Source organism: Chamaea fasciata, unplaced genomic scaffold, assembly GCF_029207755.1.
Source record: "Chamaea fasciata isolate MVZ Bird 193981 ecotype frontalis unplaced genomic scaffold, bChaFas1.0.hap1 SCAF_6, whole genome shotgun sequence".
NCBI classification, from domain to species: Eukaryota; Metazoa; Chordata; class Aves; order Passeriformes; family Sylviidae; genus Chamaea; species Chamaea fasciata.
The window spans coordinates 49,715,096-49,734,342 of record NW_027094091.1 but is presented as its reverse complement, the minus strand read 5'-3'; the positions used below and the strand labels follow the sequence as shown (position 1 = coordinate 49,734,342).

General features: G+C 36.5%; 1 protein-coding gene across 5 annotated transcripts in view; it reads left to right on the top strand.

Moving 5' to 3' along the window:
- The window catches only part of RAP1GDS1 (Rap1 GTPase-GDP dissociation stimulator 1), a 90,198-nt gene that overhangs the window by 58,261 nt on the left and 12,690 nt on the right, over positions 1-19,247 (top strand). For 4 of the 5 annotated variants that reach the window (XM_066186339.1, XM_066186338.1, XM_066186342.1 and 1 more), the window contains 4 exons: positions 5,874-6,020; positions 13,794-13,922; positions 16,263-16,388; positions 18,952-19,095. In XM_066186339.1, coding sequence (XP_066042436.1) covers positions 5,874-6,020; positions 13,794-13,922; positions 16,263-16,388; positions 18,952-19,095 — 546 coding nt within the window. The remainder of the gene's footprint in view (positions 1-5,873; positions 6,021-13,793; positions 13,923-16,262; positions 16,389-18,951; positions 19,096-19,247) is intronic. The other variant, XM_066186341.1, reaches the window with a different exon arrangement.

Here is a 19,247-nt window from a genome sequence, read left to right as displayed (position 1 = left end):
TTCAAACGGAATTTGGTAGCAGTAATTACTACCTTTTAATTACACACTGAAGTATCCTTGGAATCCAGAACAAATTACTTGCCAATCCTGAGTCTAGTAGTGTTGTATGTCTGGTTGCTGATAAAAACATTTCTGCTGCTATATTAGCATCCCAGATCCACTAGCAGCATTTCATTGGAAGTGAAGTATTGAAGTCTTGAGCAGTAAATTCATCACTGTTCTTTTGTCTGAAATCAGAAACACATGATTTTTCTTGTATTAATATGACATAAGGGGAATATGACTAATAAGCAAATGTTATGGAAATTAAATTGTGGTGTTGACTGCAGCTTACATTTGACTGTTACTTCAGCATAGCATTAGGGAGATTGCAATACCTGCATACTTCCCTTTCCCTTCAAATGTTCTGCCAAACTCCTGGCTCTGTAGACGAAAAAGTCATGAAAGAGATTAGGGCTTGTTGACATTGGTATCCTGTGGTACACACATTGAACATACTATGAAGAAGCTACCAAAAATACCCCTAGATCTCTGTTAGGCTACATTTAAAAATTGTAGTTGTTTGTTAGAATAAACTAGTTGCATAAGAGGACCAATACACTGCTGCATCAGTTGTCATTAGACAAAAAAATTGCTGGCAACAGTTTTATCCAAAAAGAGGAACTCTACCTATCTTCAGTTCTTGAAGGGGCTGTATTAAAAGATAGTGTACTGTTTACATATTTATTATTTTAGCAATTATTCTAAAGGAATACCTTATGCAACAGTACCCTCAATGCTTACCATTAGGGCTAAGGATAGCTGCCAGCATTTTAAGACTAACTGACTACAGGACAATTCTGTTTATCTCTGAAGCAAGCATAACTAATTCAAGATTGTTTTTTTCTTTATAAAGCAAAACTTGTAAGATTATATTGATTAATTTTCACGAGTAAGGTAATAAAACAAAACTGTACTTCTGGTAATCAGCCTTATAATTCCTAAGGGAATTAATAAAGGAAAGAGAAGTTTCAGTACAAGACAGAGCAATCCCAACAATTATCTTTCAAATTACTAAAAAATGAGTCTCAAAATACAGTGTTGCTGTGTAATGTCCCTTTCAGATAAGTGCACAGAAGACATGGAAAAAGCAGCAAACAATAGTAGTGCAATATAATCACATGAAGCTTACTTTCCTTGAAAAATAAAATTAATGAAATACTGCTATGTGTTGTGTAACCAGGGTTATGGTCTGTAGTCATGCAGTCAGAGCTCTGACGGGGCAGTGACTAAAAAGCATCCACAAACCAGATAGAGGATAAAAAGTAGAGTCAAGTGTTAAAACTGAATGACGGCATTGCATGGAAAGTTTTAAACTTACAGTGTTCAGACAGGAAAAGAAAAGGTAAAATCCTGGGTTATATAAGTGGCAGTATTTTTCCTAGTGTCTAGATAGATAATGTCATTTACAGTAGCTCAGGGTTTGCCATTGCTATTTGAATATTTTCTTTCTTTTTTTTTCCACATGTGAACAGGATATTTCCTTTGGAGTCCTACTCCTGCAGTTATTTCCTTAAATGTTCATAATATTCTGTCATATCATAATTTCCATGCAACGGCCAGTTTGCTATCACAGACCATTGTGGTTTCAGGTGAAAGAATAAGCAGCACGAGCAAATGAGTGCCTCACCACAGAAGTCTTGCAAAATTAAAAAAAATGGGATAATAGAAATAGAACACGTAGAAAGAACTGTCTCTCCCACCCTCCAACTTGGGCTAATGTAGATTAGTTCATCTTTTTTTTAATTAAGAAAATCAAGAAAGAGTAATCTGTAAAGCACTGTCTAATCTAAGCAATATTTTCGTCAAAAAAATGCAGGATTGTAGCCAAATGCCAAATAACGATGAATTAATTAAAGTAAAATGGCCCTATGTCACTTAAATTATTTGATCATTACACAAGTAAAAAGAATTTTAATATAAATATTATGTTTTTCCCATGTCAGCCAAATTTGCTGTCTTGGCAATTTGGTTTATGCAAATCAGGGACCTTGATCCTTTCCCTCCCTGACTTGCACCATTTATATCAATGCAACTATATACACCAGTAAACTTTTGCAGAATGTGAATTGGGGAAAGGATAATTCAGGTATCCAGTTGCAAGACAAAACTAGAACATTTCAAAGTATAAATTTGATACTTAAATCCCAAAAGCTTATTTTTAAGAAATGCTGTCATATTGTTTTCTAGCTGACCATCTGAGAAATGGATGTATTTTTTAAGTCTAAATATTTTCTGATATCTCTTGCTATTATGTCACAGCCCTTTTGTCCTGACTTAGATTTTTGTCTTGTTACCATTTTGTGACTTAATGATTTGTTTTAAGGCTCGGTGAATTAGGGACAAAAACTCAAGGGAAAGCGATGCAAACATCTTGGGAAAAGCAAATTCAAGCTACTCTTAAGTGCTACATTATAAAGAATTAACAGTCCTGCACATTAAAAAAAGTTTGGTTGTTGACTTTGGGCATGGTTGAGCAACAGGAAGATTTGACAGGACTGTTCATAGAGGGAGTGTGAGCAGTCACAGTAATTTGATAATTCACTTAAAACCCTTTTTTTTGCATAAAACTCCTCTGAGCAACTCAGGATAGAAAAGGGGACTGTACTAATTCTTAGAGACAATGGTGTTGAATTGGGCTAAAGAACATTGTGAAGTAATAACTCATTCTGTAATAAATCTTACTGTACATTTTACAGGGGAAAAATCCATCTGGTTTCTTAGGTTATCATTCTGGCATCTTTAGACAGTATTACGTGCTATACAAGAGTATTGCCCTTTGTGAGCTGCAGTGAAGCATTTTTAAGCAGAAATGTGAATGCTCTCATTAAACTGTTCAATCATTGTTCTCTTAGGAATAGCAAATGTTTATTTAAAAAGGTCACAGCAACACAGCTTCTGGGAGGCTTGGAAGCACGTTAAGTGTGGGAGTTCATAGAGCTGCTGAACTGCAAGGTAATAGTTGGATTGAGAACAAGATGCAGCAACATGCTGTGGGCTTGTTTTGACTGTAAATGATTTGGAGTTCCATGAGTTTTCTTGTGTGCAAAATCTGTTCCTTAGCGACAGAGGAGTAGTGAGAACCAAGTTGGTGAAACGCACACGAAGCATTCTGAGTCAGGACTATGCTTTCTGCTTGGGGATGCAGCCGCGTGTCACAGCAGTGCTGGCAGTGGGTAGGCAGGACCTTCAGGGCTTTCCTCCTACATATGGCACAGGATTCTTTGAGGCCCCGCACTAATGAGCTGAGTTAATCCTCTTGGGCAAAGAAGGCAGCACCAGGAGATCCTAATTCTAGCACTCACCCAGGTCTGTTATTCACTCAGCTGCCTGGGGCAGAGAAGCAGCCAAGCAGGGTGAGCTCCAGCACAGGAAAGAGGGAGAACAACAAACTCAGCTATGGCATCTCCTTCACAAGTCTACTAGCATATATAGTCCTGTCAAAGGCTAGCTCTTACAGCCTGCCACCTTCTGAGGTTCATTTGTACCTACCTTTTTGAGTATACCATAAAGACAGACGTTGTGTGGAGTGAGATTTGTTTCTGAATCTCCCTGCTTTACTTTCACTGTCACTACAGAAGAAGCTGGTTATCTGTTTACCTAAAAAAAACCCATGGTGTGGATAAGAGATTAATCATGTATTCAAAGTGAGAGACTGTACAGCAGTTTTTAACAAATCAGAGATATTTGAATTTAAAGGATATATTACTTAGACTTTTTGTAAAATATTTTCACACAGTAATTTTCAGTAGAGTTCTGCCAAATTCTGTCCAGGTAAGGAACTTAGCTTGTAACTATTCTTTTTTGTGTTTTAACACTTGCTTCCAAACTCTCACCCAACTCTACCTTTCTATTATACTTTGCTTACATATTTTACCTGTTGTTTACAGAACACAGGGTTGAGCTTGACATGCAGTTCTTCTCCGAATTTATCATCTTTGTTTGTTGATTTAAGTTGCATTATAGTAATTTGAGGACCACAGTCAGTCCATCTGATCCAGTATCAGTAATTCAGTTTCATTTTGCGCACCTGTTTTGAGTCAGAACAGATGAGTTAAATAGAAAATCATGTATTTGCATAAATTTTCTAGTAAAAAATACCAGAAGAGGATATATAAAGCAGAATATTTGAAAATTCTTACCCAATTACATTTTATTCTCTGCTGATTTGGTAAATGTAAGCACCAAGTCTAAACACCTGACTATATTGTTTCACTATATTTTGATGTAGGACTTCCTTTTGTTTCAGCATTAGAGCTATGTTTGTTATGACATCAAGGATCTAAGAATTTTTTTTTATGTTTGTCCTTTTTTTAATCGTTGTTCCTTGACACAGAGTTCTACTATGAACTTAACTTTTTAATAGATTACAATTTCTCCTTTTTCAAAATGAAATAGACATGCCTGCAGCAAAACACAGTTTTCTGATGTCCAGGTCCTGTCTAAGGTGGAAACAGTCATGGCAGTGAATTTATTCTGCAAAACTCTTACTACTTTGGTAATAATTTTAAGTTAAAACCTGCCAAGAATTACCATTCCTTCAGCTCCATTTGGCAAATTTTCTCAAGTTCCGATATGCAATATTTAGAATCCTGGTTTTTATACATATAGTATAAGGGGTGTGTGTATATATATATATATATATATATATATATATATAATTAACAAGAATCGGAAGATTTAGAAGCTTCTTTTTGCAGAGGTCTGGAACACTTTACAGTGGAAGATCATATTGTAAATGTGTCCAGCCTTGCGTTTCACACTCAATATGTTGCAGAATGATGAAAACTTGGTAGCTTGACCTGCACATATGATGGGGAGAGAGAGGAGGAACGGTAGAGTGGTGAATAACAAAGAACAGAGGAGATTTGCTTTGGGGCCATGAAAAAATTGAGGAGAGGGTTGGGTTGTTTTTTTTCTTCTTATATTGAAAAACTTTAGTGATTCCCTCCTCATTTCCCCCCAAGGTTTTGTTTTCATCCAGATTTTCCAGCTGATACCAGTGGTAGCTCACATGGAAATCTCTCTTTTTGGAACCCTGGAATTTAGTTTATTGACTGTTGTCTATTGCTTATTGCTTGCAGCTGGGGAAGGAAGCAGTATTGATGATTACTGTAATAGAAGGCCTGTTTTTCCTTTATTCCTACACTGTTGCATCAAATCTGATTTGTTATATAGGAAGAGTTCCATACAAAGATTAAGATACGTTATTTACAACCCTTCAGAATGTTGTAGTCTTTTACAGATGCGGAGTAAATTTTTCTGTTAGCCATACGAAAAGTATCTGATAGTGGTATTAAATTTCAGCGATAGAAGTGCAGAGAACATGCTGTGTGGCAGAGTGAGTGCATGAACAGTTGCCACTGGGAACTAGCGCCTCTGTCTGCTTTGTACATTTTATTCCCCTTTTTTTAAAGTAATCAAAGAAATTTATTTTCTGTATTTCAACTTCTTGATCTGCGTAACAGCAAGAGTAATTTACCTGTATATGGACTAAGCTGTGTCAAGCGCTCAGAACCTCCCTCTGGCAAAACTCAGTGCATCTTCAGAATATTATTTATCAGCTCCAGCAGCTCTGCCTCAAACACTGAACTTCTTTACGAAGGTATTAGTGCCAGGTGGTTAATCCTTTTTGTTGTAGGTGTTTTCACTTTCCTAGCTCTGTTGCACTAAAGGTTGGCCCTCAAGCATCTCTCTAGATGAATTTGACAACACTGGAGGAATGACTTCACTCTGTTTAAAAGCTTCATTTTGTATGATTACTGTTACGTTCGGGATTCGACGGTGGGATTTGGTTTCATTTTTTTTTTTTAATGTAACTCTTTGTTTTACAGATGAGGGCAGGAACGCAGTTGACCATGCAGGTGGTGCACATATTGTAGTAGACCATTTAAGGTCACTGTGCAGTAAAACAGATCCAGCCAGTGAGAAGCTCTTGACTGTCTTTTGTGGCATGCTGATGAACTATAGCAATGAGAATGGTAAACAACACCGAAAATTTGCTTTATGTCTACCAGGAGAACAACCCCAACAAAAAAAAAGATAAAAAGTTAAAATGATCATCTATCTATAGGTTTACATTGTGGATGTTTAACACTAAGTTATTCTGAAGAGATCAGGGACCTCAATTCACATATACAATTTTCTGTTTCAGTAAAATTATGTTCCCAAAAATACTAGATATATTCCTGACAAAATTCCATATAAAATAAATTGTGTAAAGTTTTAAGATCAGCAACTGAAATTTACTTCTTTGTCTAAAAGCAAAGCATAAAGATATATCATACAGATTTACAGAAGTTAATTAGAAGGCTACATTAAGTCCTCTCTGTCTTATTAGTATCAAATAACTAATTATAAGACTAATTAGTTGCAGGCATGCAGTGTTGTTAAGTATTTAAGGGTATGTATGCCAAACACTTAATGATTTTTCTCCTTGTGAAACATATATAAAGCCATATGTTACATTGTTTGAAGATAAATGGAGAATCATTTATAGGTATGTTCAAATACTGTTCTGCGTCTACAAATTATTAGTTTATGTTCATTATCCCGTTAATTGGAGATGTTTAGGAACTGGGACAAAAACATGAGAGTATATTAAATAAGAAACCCTTGACCACTGAGAGTAACACAGTAGCATTTTACATTAGTAGTACAAACTAGTACCTAGCTTGCTACTGCACGCAAGTGTTTTAATGTGCCAAAATATATTTACAGCATTCACACATTTTCAAGTTTTCAAAATGTGAAGAAAATTGGAATACATTAGGAAGGCCACAGAGAGACTGTTCTCCTGACTTGCAGTGGCACAGATTACAAATACAGTTAGTAATTACATTGTCTTCAATCATACCCATTTCCTGAATTGCAGTGTTTCATCTTAGGAAGAAATATCTTCTTTATTAGTTACTCACCATTTCCTGAAAGACAGCACTTGCTGTAACTCACTTTCCAATCCTATGTCCCCAAAATGTCTGCTTTTCAGGATGCTCCATAGGCTTTATTGTATACATTTTAAATCTGCTTTATCATCTCTTCTAGCATAGCTTCCGTGTGTGTTTTCTGTGCCATCTCTCTGGAGATCTCAACTCTTTGTGTTACTCATCCAGCTCCAAATATAACTGTTGTATGTGTCTCAACTCTTTTGCTTGTTCTTACATTGAGTTTTTTTCTCCTCCTTTCTTTGTATTATCTAATAATTCTTGTTTACAGTACTTCCTTCTTCCATCTTCTCTAAATAGTAACTTTTTAGTTCCTTCATTTCATACAGTACCAGGAACTGTTTTGCTTTACCACTTTGCATGAGTATCACATTTATTGTATTTCATAGTGTTAACTCAGTCCTTTTCTTTGTTACAATATTTGGAGCAAATAGATATTCTCACCTCTAAGCTACCAGAATGCTCTGCATTAATTAAAACTAATGAGTATGCAGTATACTTAGTAGCTCAAGACAGAGGAATCCAAAAACGATGTGTAGAGATACTGTTACCAGTTTTGCTTCAGTGACCAAGCTCCCAGCAGATCTTCTGTAGGAAAACTAATTATGAGATAAATCTCCCAAACAAGCTGCTTCTGAACAATTTAACTGTTAGGAACATTGAATAAATGACTCATTCCATCTAGTAAGATAGCTTATTCTGATGCAATCAATAAAGCAGTTGTGTGGTTCAGTGACAGCCAGAGGATTCACTAGCTGCTCTCTTCTCTGCTAAACATCTTTCATCTCCCACACACTATTCACAGAAGCCACTGATGCAGTGTCAGAAGTGAGAAATGCAGGAGTATTCCAAGCTCTTGGATCAGGGTCACCAGCCCTGTGTTCTACCATCACATCAGGGAGGAGTGCTGGGGGTTATCAAACCTCCATCTTACCCCACATACTTGGTTGTCTCCCTGAGGAAGGGTCCCTTTTGTAGGAATCCAGCTCTTGTTTGGCCCAGCGTTCATGGATAGGCTGTGTAAGATTTTTGTCCTCTAGTTCTATTGTGAATTTGCTCACTGACTGGGGCAACCATTGAATTAAACCCCAAATAATATGCTATAATATGCTAAATCAGTATTTTTAAAAAGTGATTTAGAGAATTGAATTTTTAGAAAAAAATTCAGTGACCATACCTGTAGCATGTGAATGGAGAAATGGGTAGTTGACCTGTCTTGCCAGTTTGAAGAGTCACAAGTGCAATTAGACTGTAATTGTGAGCTGATCTAAAAATATCACCTGTGGGCCATTGTAAATTTTCAGGACAGTAGTCAAACTCAACTAGGAGCCCGAGACAACCACTTGCTTCCATGCATTGCAACAGCAGGTGAATAATATTCTGACTAAATGCAGTTCTTTGCTGACCTGTTAAACATCAAAACTGAGATTGCCCTGACAGTTAATTGTCCTCGCAGCTTAGTGAATACCATTTTTGGGATTTACTTGCAAAGGTTTGAACCCAGCCACTTAAAAAGAAGATAAAATACTGCATTGGTTTTGCTGAAGGATGAGCAGTATAGGATTGCAGCCTAGAGTCACAGATGTCTTTGTCCATAGTTATGGAAACCAATTGGACAAAAAATAAAGGAAAAAATATTAGGTATGGAGGAAGTGTTTCAGTCTTTGAAATAGCACTTCTGCATTCTCTTTTCATTTTTCTATAATCTTTTCCAGCTTGGCATGCTGTGTTAAAAAGTTACAGGAGGGGGCTTGGAAGATTTCTTTAACTGCTCCTAATGACTTGCACTCTTTTAATTTGTACTAGCTGTCTAGATAAGGACCATTACAGCACAGTTGGTTCTTAGTTGCATCTAATTATCTGTGAACACCCTAAGATTTCCTAATCATCAGCATTTTATGAGCAAAAGGGTATATAAATTGGTTTTGATCCGTTTGTCATTCCCAGTCAGCTAATTGCCCTCTTTTTCCAATAGCTACTACTTTATTATTAGTAACTATCAACTGCCTTATTTTTTTTAACATGAGAAACTCGTCTTGAGTACTTTAAGGGATTTATCACACATGAGTTTTACAAAAAAGGCAACTAAGGAGCAGCTACAAGTAAGATTTCCTTTTCCTTAACAGAGCAAATTAATGGAGTATTCTTGTATCTCATCCTGATTCTGGACACTCAGCTTGCAATTGTAACTCCAGTCATAACAGTGTTGTCTAAGCTTTAAAAATAGGATTCCTTTTATAAAGTTCTTGTGTCATCTGCTTGTGTTCAGGAATTATTTTTGCTTACTGTCTCTCAATTCTTTCTTTGCTTCCTTGGTATCTTATCATTTCATTGGTAACTACGATTGTTAAGACAACAAACTCAAACTTTGGGATTTCTTGCAGTTCTTTTAAGCTTTAAAAAAAAGGTGTTGATATTTAATTGCACTGCTAGAAATAAGAGGGGCTTTTTCCTAATGGAAATCATCCCTTTGCCTTCAGCCCAGGTTATCTCAACCCTCTTGTCATAATTGTATTTTACTACCCAAATTCAATCAGACACAAATAGCTCATCCCTGCTTTCAGTTATTAGCTTCTATCTAGCCATTAGTCTGCTTGAGAGCAAGAAGCAAAGCAAGCTTGGATAAAGAGGGGAAAACTAATAACTAATCTAATAAAACTAACAATCATATGCAAACACTCACGTAAAAGAGTTAGAAATATGAGTGGTTATTCTGCAGATCCCATAATCCTGTGAGCCAAGACTATTTGCAAATTAATGGAATCAGTCCATAAGGTAATGAATTGTCTCTTGAGGATCTCTAAAACAAACCATGAAGGCTTTTTAAAGACATGCAGAAATTATGGAAGAATTAGGCCAATTGGCTTATTAGATGGTCAAATTGGAGATCAGAAGTTAACTGGATACAGTCTGCATGTGTGAAAGTATACATACATTTATATTTTTATATATATATATAAGCATATATATTTATAGACTGCTGCCTCATTTCATTTCATAGCAAACTTCAGTCTGTCAAGATTGTCTTTCCTTCAGCACCTTTGTAAAATGTGAAATCTTGATGTTAAATCATACAACCGCTGAGCCTTTCTTATTCTCACAAAACTCTTAGCACCTGGAATGGATGTTGGGATCTGATGTGCACTGTTGACCATCTGCAGAGGCTATGTAAATATACAAGAAATGAAAGGGAGATTTATGGCACCATTACTATGGTCTGACAGCAATATTTCAGTAATGCTTCCTAAGACTTACCTTTGCTAATTTTCATGCTTGTCATGGGTTTTGTTTCATTTACATCACAGCTAGAGATGCCTAGCATGCTTTCGAGACCAAAGTACACTTAATTGCAAAGTAACCTGAAGTATGTAAAAGCAGATATAAAGTATGTTCCTTACCATAGTGAGATAATCAATACAATCACTTTTTTGTTTTGTCATGATTTAACATATCTGTGGGGACTGCAAGCAGGTTTCTCTAGGGTATGAAATAATGCCATCAATTTGTACAAAACTTTTCCTTCAGCATTATAATCACAGTTATTGATGGGACACAAATGATGAGTTGTTTTCTGAAATTCTTTTCAAAATCATGAATTAGCCTAAATCAGCATTTTTAATTAAAATTCCCCCAAATAAAGTTCTCAATTTGGGATATTCTCCTCAGATCTTACTCTTTGGAGTTTCCATGTGTGTCACCGAAGGACATGGAGCCATTGAAATTCAAGTTTTAGGTAGGTAATTCTTTGTGCTGGCGCATGTATTGATTGCCTTTTATCTACCTGTATATGCATCTGTACAGCATTACTGTCAGTGCTTTTCACCCCAAAAAGGACACACAGGCATAGTGCAACATGTGGTAGCAGTGTAAATTGTGGTATTAAGTCATAAATTCAGAAGAGGCATTCAGTTTTTCATGCTTCCTGCTCACTGTGCATAAAGTTCTGCTTAGGAAGTGGACAGAAGTGCTGTTTCATCCTGAAACACAACGTTGCCTGGTTTTACAACTTGCTTTAGTCCTGTGTCAGGCAACTGATTGTAGGATGGATGCATATTTCCCAAAATTGTCTCCTGCTCTAGTAGGGCATTAACACTTCCTGGAGTGAAAGGCCAAGATACGCAGTTAGTCCAAGTTACCCAGTCTGAGGTTTTGCTAGGGCAGCATCTCCAGCTGAGACTGAGCCACTTAGATATGTGCTGAAGATCTCCATACCAGTGAGATGCCTGATACTTTTCTCTTAAAATGCTTAACAGGCTTTGCTAGAGAAAGAGCCTCCTGTTCGTGATAATGACGGATGTAAATGTCAGGTCCAGAATTTGTATGGCAAGGCCAGGCTTAAGTATAAACATAGCAAATAGCTGCTGGCAGCCTTTTATTTTCAAAGGTCTTGCTTCCTGTGCAGCTTTGTGACTCATAGGATTGTCCTGTCTTTGTCAAAGGAGAAAATATATAAATTTTAAATTATAACTCACTGCTGTTAAGGCAATGTTGACCTTATTGTCAATTCTTGTAATGCCGTTCTTACCACTGTAGATATTTCCTGTACTCAGGTGCCATCCTTCTACTCTGGGAAAATCAAACTGGTATGGAGTCTGGTGTAATACCTGACTTTTGACCCAATACAATTGTTCATTCTTAGTATATGGGGTTTTTTTTTTAGTTCGGAAATTCTAGAGGTACTTTAGTCAGTGCACTCCGTGCTCTCAACAATATATCTTTCTATCTGGCTCTTAAGATTCCTATTCCCTTTCAAAGATTATGTGGTTTCCCTCCATGTTTTTTATATATTTTGTATTAAAAAAGAGAAAGCAGAAAAAAAAACCTGCTCAAAATGGAGAGTTAATACTTCTCATGTTGGAATGGAGTCCATAGAGATTGTCTCTTTATCCATTACAGTTGGATAAAGTGATTTTTAGACTGACTAAAGGTATAGTCTAGTAACAAACCAATTTCTTTCCAAGTAATTTTCTATGGCATTTGTGGTTTGTGTCTTTGTTCACCCACTCTCCATGACGACCAGTTTTCCTTCAGAATTTTTAAGTGTTTGCAGGGGACAATCACAAACCAAGGACAAAAACAGATTATTTACCAGTAACTTGAGTTCTCCTACACAACAATTTTCTCTGTAGAACCATTCCATCTCCCTCTCTGCCCAGTTTTCCTATTGAAAGACAGATTTTTCCAGTCAGTTTGGAATGAAGTAGGAGGGTGTAGTAGTGACTCACACATCTGCCAGAGGTAAAATGGCATTCAATGCATGCGCTAGTACAATTTGTACTTACCTGAAATTTGACAACTTCAACAGCTCTTTGGTGTCTGACATGGCATTCTCATTAATTTCACTAAAGACTACGAATCTGTGGAAGAGGTAATCCCTCCCCCCAAAAAAGGAAATTCAGTTACTGGTAAGTAATACAGTTTTATTAAAGATGTCAAGCCATAAGGATTCATGCTCATCCCCAATAACCTGTAATAACCATGCCATTTACTTACTTGGTATACCAAATCCATAATTATTATCAACATATTTTATACTCAATACAAATGAGCTAACCATTCTGGAATCATATCATAATTTTCAGTATATGAAAATTTCAAACACGCTTGGCAGAATTTTGAGGGCAAAGAGTTTTTTGAGAGCATGAGATGAATATAAATTTGCTAAACTTCAGATATCATGTATTTTTATCTCCCTGTAAAAATCTGTAAATTTTTATGGCTCTGATGCCACAGATACAGGAACTCCAACTGATTGCAGTTGCCTAGAATTAATTCCTTAACAAGAAAACCACACTAAAAACAACAAACAAACCAAAACCAAAACAACTCCACCACCCCAGAATTCCCCAGTAGGGCTTGACCAAAAGCTAAATGAAGTAATACAATTCTCTTGACTTCACTGGGCTTTGAATCCTTGTCTTTTGAGTCTGTAACATTTAAACATAGTTCAAGTGTGTCACAAACAAAGGAAAAAAGATGCTTAGGAAGATCACTAAAAAACATCTGGTGTGTTTATGTCTGCTTCATTCTATTCAACTATGAAACAATGTTTTTCTTCTTTGCTATTTTATAGGTAAAATGTGTAAGAGGAAATACTGTTATAAATAATCTTTTAAACCAATCATGTTTCTGCCTAACCATCAAAGCATCTTTCTATTTGCAGACACCTAGGAGCAATACTTTTCTTACTTGTAAATACTATAAACTTTCATCCTATGCAAGAAATTATCAGAATGGCTTCTAAGGACTTTCCTTAAACCTTCCATTTTTTTGTCTTTATTAAACTTCCTTTTTTCTCAAGCTCTTCATAATCTACATTGTGACTTCCTGTGTTTATAAAACTTTTCATGTTTATTTCAGTGCCAGTTTATATTCATTCTAATTTTAATTTTCCAGTTTTGATCTTTAATTTAAAAAAGAGTATCTAGAAAAAGCTCTCAGATAAATCATTGTTTCACTGACCTAGTTCAGGTCAATTTCAGTCAGCTAGTCTCAGTGAGCCCAGAATCAAACCTGACATGTATTAGGAACCTGAAAACCACAAAATTGTCAGTAGCTGCATAACTCACTATACCCTATGACCAGATCAGGAAGGAATATTTCTGGGAATACATTCTATTGCCAGGGACAAGGAGAATTAAGAGTCCATATCTCAAATCCAGACCAAATCCTAGTCTGAAGAGTAGAGGAGACAGGCATTTAAATACTGCTTATCTAGAAGTTGCTTTGTGTGAAAAATGCTTTTTTGGTTAAAAGAACAGTACTATGAAAAGAAATGCTAACTCACTGTTGTACTCTCTTTTTATGTAGATACCTTGCAGTCACAGCTTATCAATATGGGTGTTATTCCTACGTTAGTGAAATTGTTGGGTATTCATTGCCAAAATGCAGCTCTGACAGAAATGTGCCTTGTTGCATTTGGCAATTTAGCAGAACTCGGTAAGTCCATGATACTAATCTCAAAGTTATGTACACTTTTCATAATGCTAAGTCTTAGTTAAAGACTAACAAAAGCTCATTCAAGTCCTTTTGGTACATTCAACAATAATAGACAAGAAATTTTTGTTTATTTTCTCTAGAATATTGAGTTGTCTTTTTTTTTTCCCCCTTCAGTAACCGAAATTTACTGAAATTTTGGATGCTTAATTCAACCTTATGTTTTATGTTAGTGTGCTTCAGTGCAACTAAGCACATTTTAAATCATCTAAACAGTATTTCCATAGCACTGCTACTTAATGTGAATTATTTATTAAAAATATAAATATTGTATCCTGGTGTAGCTCCACAGAGTTTTAATGATATTAAATTTGGCTCATGAAAATCTCTGAATGAAACTGAGACAGGCACAGTTTGCTAATCTGCATATACAGTATTATTTTAGGTGCAGAATTTTAACGTATTCTAATCTAAATACCTCAATGTATAAATCATGAATAGATGTTAATTTTAGTTACGACTTCATTTAAATTGAAGTTTCTGGCCCTGCTGTGATCTGATGTCTTTGCAAGGGGATCAGTTTTCATTGGAATTCAACCATGTGTAAATCAATGGGTTGTTAAGGCCTTTGTTTTATTAACATTTGTGGTTTATATTGTTGTTCTTTTGCTAACCTAGTTGGTGAAATTCTAGTTTTATGAGTTGGAGGTTTTTTGCACTGGAGTAAATAATACACAGCACTTATGATATCATCTAAGAACATTCAGCAGTTCAAAATATGAAAAATATATCTCTGAGTTTGTAGTATTTGGTGGCCTGAGTTCATAGATTTCAAGGCCAGAGAAAGTATGTTACCTAGTTTAGTCTGTTCATACACATAATACATTTATTTACAGCACACAATTCTTCTTGACAAATCAACAATAGAAAAAGCCATCAAGGTAGCACTAAAGAAATTTAAGAGATCAGAGGTCTTCAAGATGGGCACTAAGTACTGTGTCTGCACAGCAGAAAGTATACATACACTGAAAGTTCTTGTGCTTAAATGCAACCAAAACCATAATGATATTAAATATAATAAATGGTAGCCTCACTGAGAACTCATTGAGAATTTCCTTTCCCACTTTGGGAAGATCCAGCTCTGTCTTGTTAAGTAATGAGAACCATGGGAAAGAAACTTCACAGCAGCTGCTTCCCTTCCATTTCATACACACTGAGAAGGTGCTCATTCTTAAAGACTGGCACAAAATCAATTTACTTTGCAATACTTTATTCTCCCTTAAGCAATAGTCAGTCACATTGTATCTGTATTATTTTATTTTTGCCTTGTAACTTCAGGGAATTTTTTTGTGAAGTTGCCATTTTTCATCATTTAGGAGACAAGAGCATTGCACAGAGCCCTTGAAAAGCATTATATGACTTTTATTCTGTGTCAAAGCAGGGCACAAACCAGTGATGGATCTGCTAAAATACTGGAAAGATCAAAAAATCCACATAGAATATACTATGCAACCATGCATAGTGGGAGAAAATAATGAGATGTGCCCAGAAGTGTCTAGGACTGCAGTTCATGCTATTCCCAAGTCCCTGGGGTCAATTCTATAGTAAAGTAAATCCCTAACATCCATCAGAGCAATAGCAAAGGTGCTGGAAGGTTTTCTAACTACAGATGGCCCTCAGGAGGTGGCAACTGGAGAATGCAGAACACCAGCCCTACCACCTGCATCCCTTGTAATGCTGCCAGTGAGGAGGAATATGATACAGGCAATGGAATAAGAGATGCTTTTGTTGAATGTACATTTGAAGATCTGCTGGCTAATCTGGTAGGAATCTCGCTCATCTGTAAAACTGCTTTACACTGTATCTGTGCAGTATGAGATGGTCCAGCAACAACCACACACAGATTTCAAAAGAAATGTCACCATCGTGCAACCATGTAAATATTAAAGCATTCATGCAAATATTCATCTCTACCATAGAAAATGCTGTATGTAACCTGCTCTTCTTTCTGTTAAGATGAGGGAAATCAAAGACTTCTTATTTTTGTACTATTACTGTTTCTATAGCTACCTTACATTTTGTTGGGCAAAAGCAGACCCAGCAGCCTTGAATCATATATTTTTATATTTTTAACAGCCTTAACCATAACTAATTCAGGTCAGCACATTCAAAGTGTTAGACATTTATCTTTTCATTTTGTGACAAGCATGAATCTATTGCTCTTGTCTGTGAAGAGCAGTTAGTCATCTTACTGAATAAACCTGGTAACAAAGAAAAAAAAGTAGTTCTGCCTTTTGTTGTGGTTTGTTTACTTTATACTGAATTTCTCCTTTTGCTTCACAGAATCAAGTAAGGAACAGTTTGCCTACACAAACATTGCTGAAGAGCTTGTAAAACTGTTCAAGAAGCAAATAGAGCACGATAAGAAAGAGATGATTTTTGAAGTTTTGGCCCCCCTGGCAGAAAATGGTGAGATTTTTTTTTTTCTTACTCTGTCTTTTACTCATTGTCTTATGTATATTTCTTATTTCAGTATATCGGTGTCTTTTTCAGGCACTAAATGCAGAGTGCTGAAACCCATTGGCTGCCCCCTTCTGAAGCCACCACGGCTGATCCTTGTGATTTTAGTTTCATGAAAAGTGAAAAGGTCTTAATTGTTGAGCACATGACAAGAGCTAGCACATGGTTGATGCTAATTCCATCGCTGCTTCACTTTGCATACAATTATGATATATTTTATTGCCCTGTGCCCACAGTGCGAATATCAAAAGCTACTTTTTAGAGAGCTTCACAACATTTGTCTGCAAACACTGGCTCAAGTGTTCACAGACGACCAGAGCACCAGGACATCATTTCCTGGAATTGCAGAGCCGCTGGCAGTTCCATTTCCTATAACATTATTTTTGCTAGGGGCATGTCAATTGAAGAGCTAAGGGCTGCACACTCTGCCCTTACTGTTCATTGAGAGATCATATGAATTTAATTTGGGGTGTTTGGTGGCGTATCTTCCACAGCCCCAGGCAGCCCCTGGGAGTTTGACTCACTGCTCAAGCCGGAGCAAGAATTGATATGCACCCCTGGTCACCCCTACAGGATGTTCCTCCCAGAGAAACAAAGGATCAGACAAAGGTAGCTTGTACAATGTATCATTTGCCCTTAGTGGAAATAAAGAAATTAGTTAAGAGGTGGAAGTGGACTGATGTGGGAAGCAGTTCTGTGTAGGAAAGACATCACAGTATTTGATGGCTCTCTAACCTTGTTTTAACCACCTCAGCATTAAAGGTTTTTTAATTGAACAGACTGTTACATAGAACTGCAAACTCGGATTTATGGTTCATTCTACTCTGTTGTGCATACACACTCTGCGTGTGTCTGTTTTATGAAGTACAAGTCAGGATAAATTTTCACTTCAATTTAAAAAGTTATTCTGACTTTTAGTTTAAGTGGCATGAAAAATCAATTCCTTTTTTCAGTTCTAAAAATACACATTTTTTCAAATTATTTAATTTATTATATAATAATTTACAGTTTGCGCTAAGATAGTTCCATCCTCAGAGACTGGCACAAAATAGGATTGAACTTTTTGTGTATTTGACATATGTCAGTTCAAATGCCTAATTTTTCTTCGAGTATGTTTTTTAGTTGCAATAGGATTTGAGAAATTCATTGCTGCTGACCCTAACTCACATGCTCACATGTTGAGAGGTAGTCAGAAAAACATTTCCACTATGAATTCAGGGCATACATAAATGAGTTCACTTTGCTGGTACTGTTTAGGTGCTTTTGATTGTAGGTAATAAGCAATAGGTCAGAAAGGAAAAACACCTCAATGATGTATTTGCAGAGTCTGGATTTTGGTGTTTGGGGTGTTTCAAGCTTTTTTCCTAATTTACTTGTTGATTACGCGTACTGCTGTAGCAATTTTAATTTCAAATCACGGAACATCTGCAACCCAGTATTCTATAGCTAAGGGAATTCTCTATTCTTAAAGCACCTCAGTCCAAAAGTGCCTATTTTAAAAAAAAAACCCAACTGGAGATTTTGCATTTCCTTACAAAGTTCATGAGGAGGTCAGCTGCTCTTAGAGGAACAATGAATTTCACTGAGGTAAAAAGCCTAGTGACACCAGGAAACTGAGAGTCAGACACATCCTTCACCAGAGGTAGAACACACTTCCTCTCCCACATGTGGCTTGTAAACTGTATGAAAAAATATTTCCAAAGCCCTGGCCTAAAAATATTTTAACTTGGGTTAAACACCTTTTTGTTAAAATACCATTTCATGTGGAAAACTGAAAGAAATCCACTTCTTTTGCACACTTCTGCCGAGCTTTGTGACTATTTTTCAAAATCGGCATGCAAAAACTACCAGAATCACTTCCATGTAAGGAAAGACCTAACATAGCATAAGACACCCTGCCATTCCCTCTTAACAGAACGGGAGTTTAGGGAAGATTCCAAGGGAAATATCTGTAAAATATTTTGTTATTTTAGAAACAAGAGAAAAAATATTGTTCCCAGATTCTATGTCACCTGAAAAAAAAAATATTGCCTTCTCAAGCCTTGTTTTGAACAACCACCAAGAAATAAGCTTGCCTCATCAGTTTCCAGAACAAGCCCAAGCTTTTGGATTTGGCCTTTCTGCACTCCTCCTGCAGCCCTTTCAACAAATGGCAGATATACTGTCTGTGAAAAGTGTGAACACAGCACGGTCCTCGTGAGTCTGCTGTGCCATCACTGAGGTGCCAAAAGCTTGCTGTAAATATCCACATTTTCAGAAGGGAAGAGCTCCATACACCTTCAGCTTATGACTGTGCTCTGAAGGCAGTCCAGAGCCAGGGAGAGCCTGTTAGATGAACAATAACAGAAGTTGGCCATAAGAATTTCAAATATAGAAGTTGCAGGTTTATGTACATAAGTTGTCAGTGAAAACACTGACATCACTGTTTCTTACAGTCCATCCTGCATATGTGTGTATGATAGATGCATTTAAAATCCTGATTCTGACTCCTATTTTCCGTGCTGTTTTCCAGATGTCATTAAACTGCAGCTGGTTGAAGCAGGTTTGGTGGAGTGCTTACTTGAGATCGTCCAGAAGACTGTGGACAGTGACAAAGAAGATGATATTGCAGAGCTTAAAACAGCTTCTGATCTTATGGTTCTGTTATTGCTTGGAGGTAAGTATGGGCTGTCACTATGTTCTGCCAAGCAGCAGCAGATACTTGTAATGCTGTTTGGCTGCTGAATTCACTATTTATTGATTTTCTAAATAACCGAGATGGCCTACTACCCACCATGCAAACATTTAACAGGTTGGATTTTGTCCCTC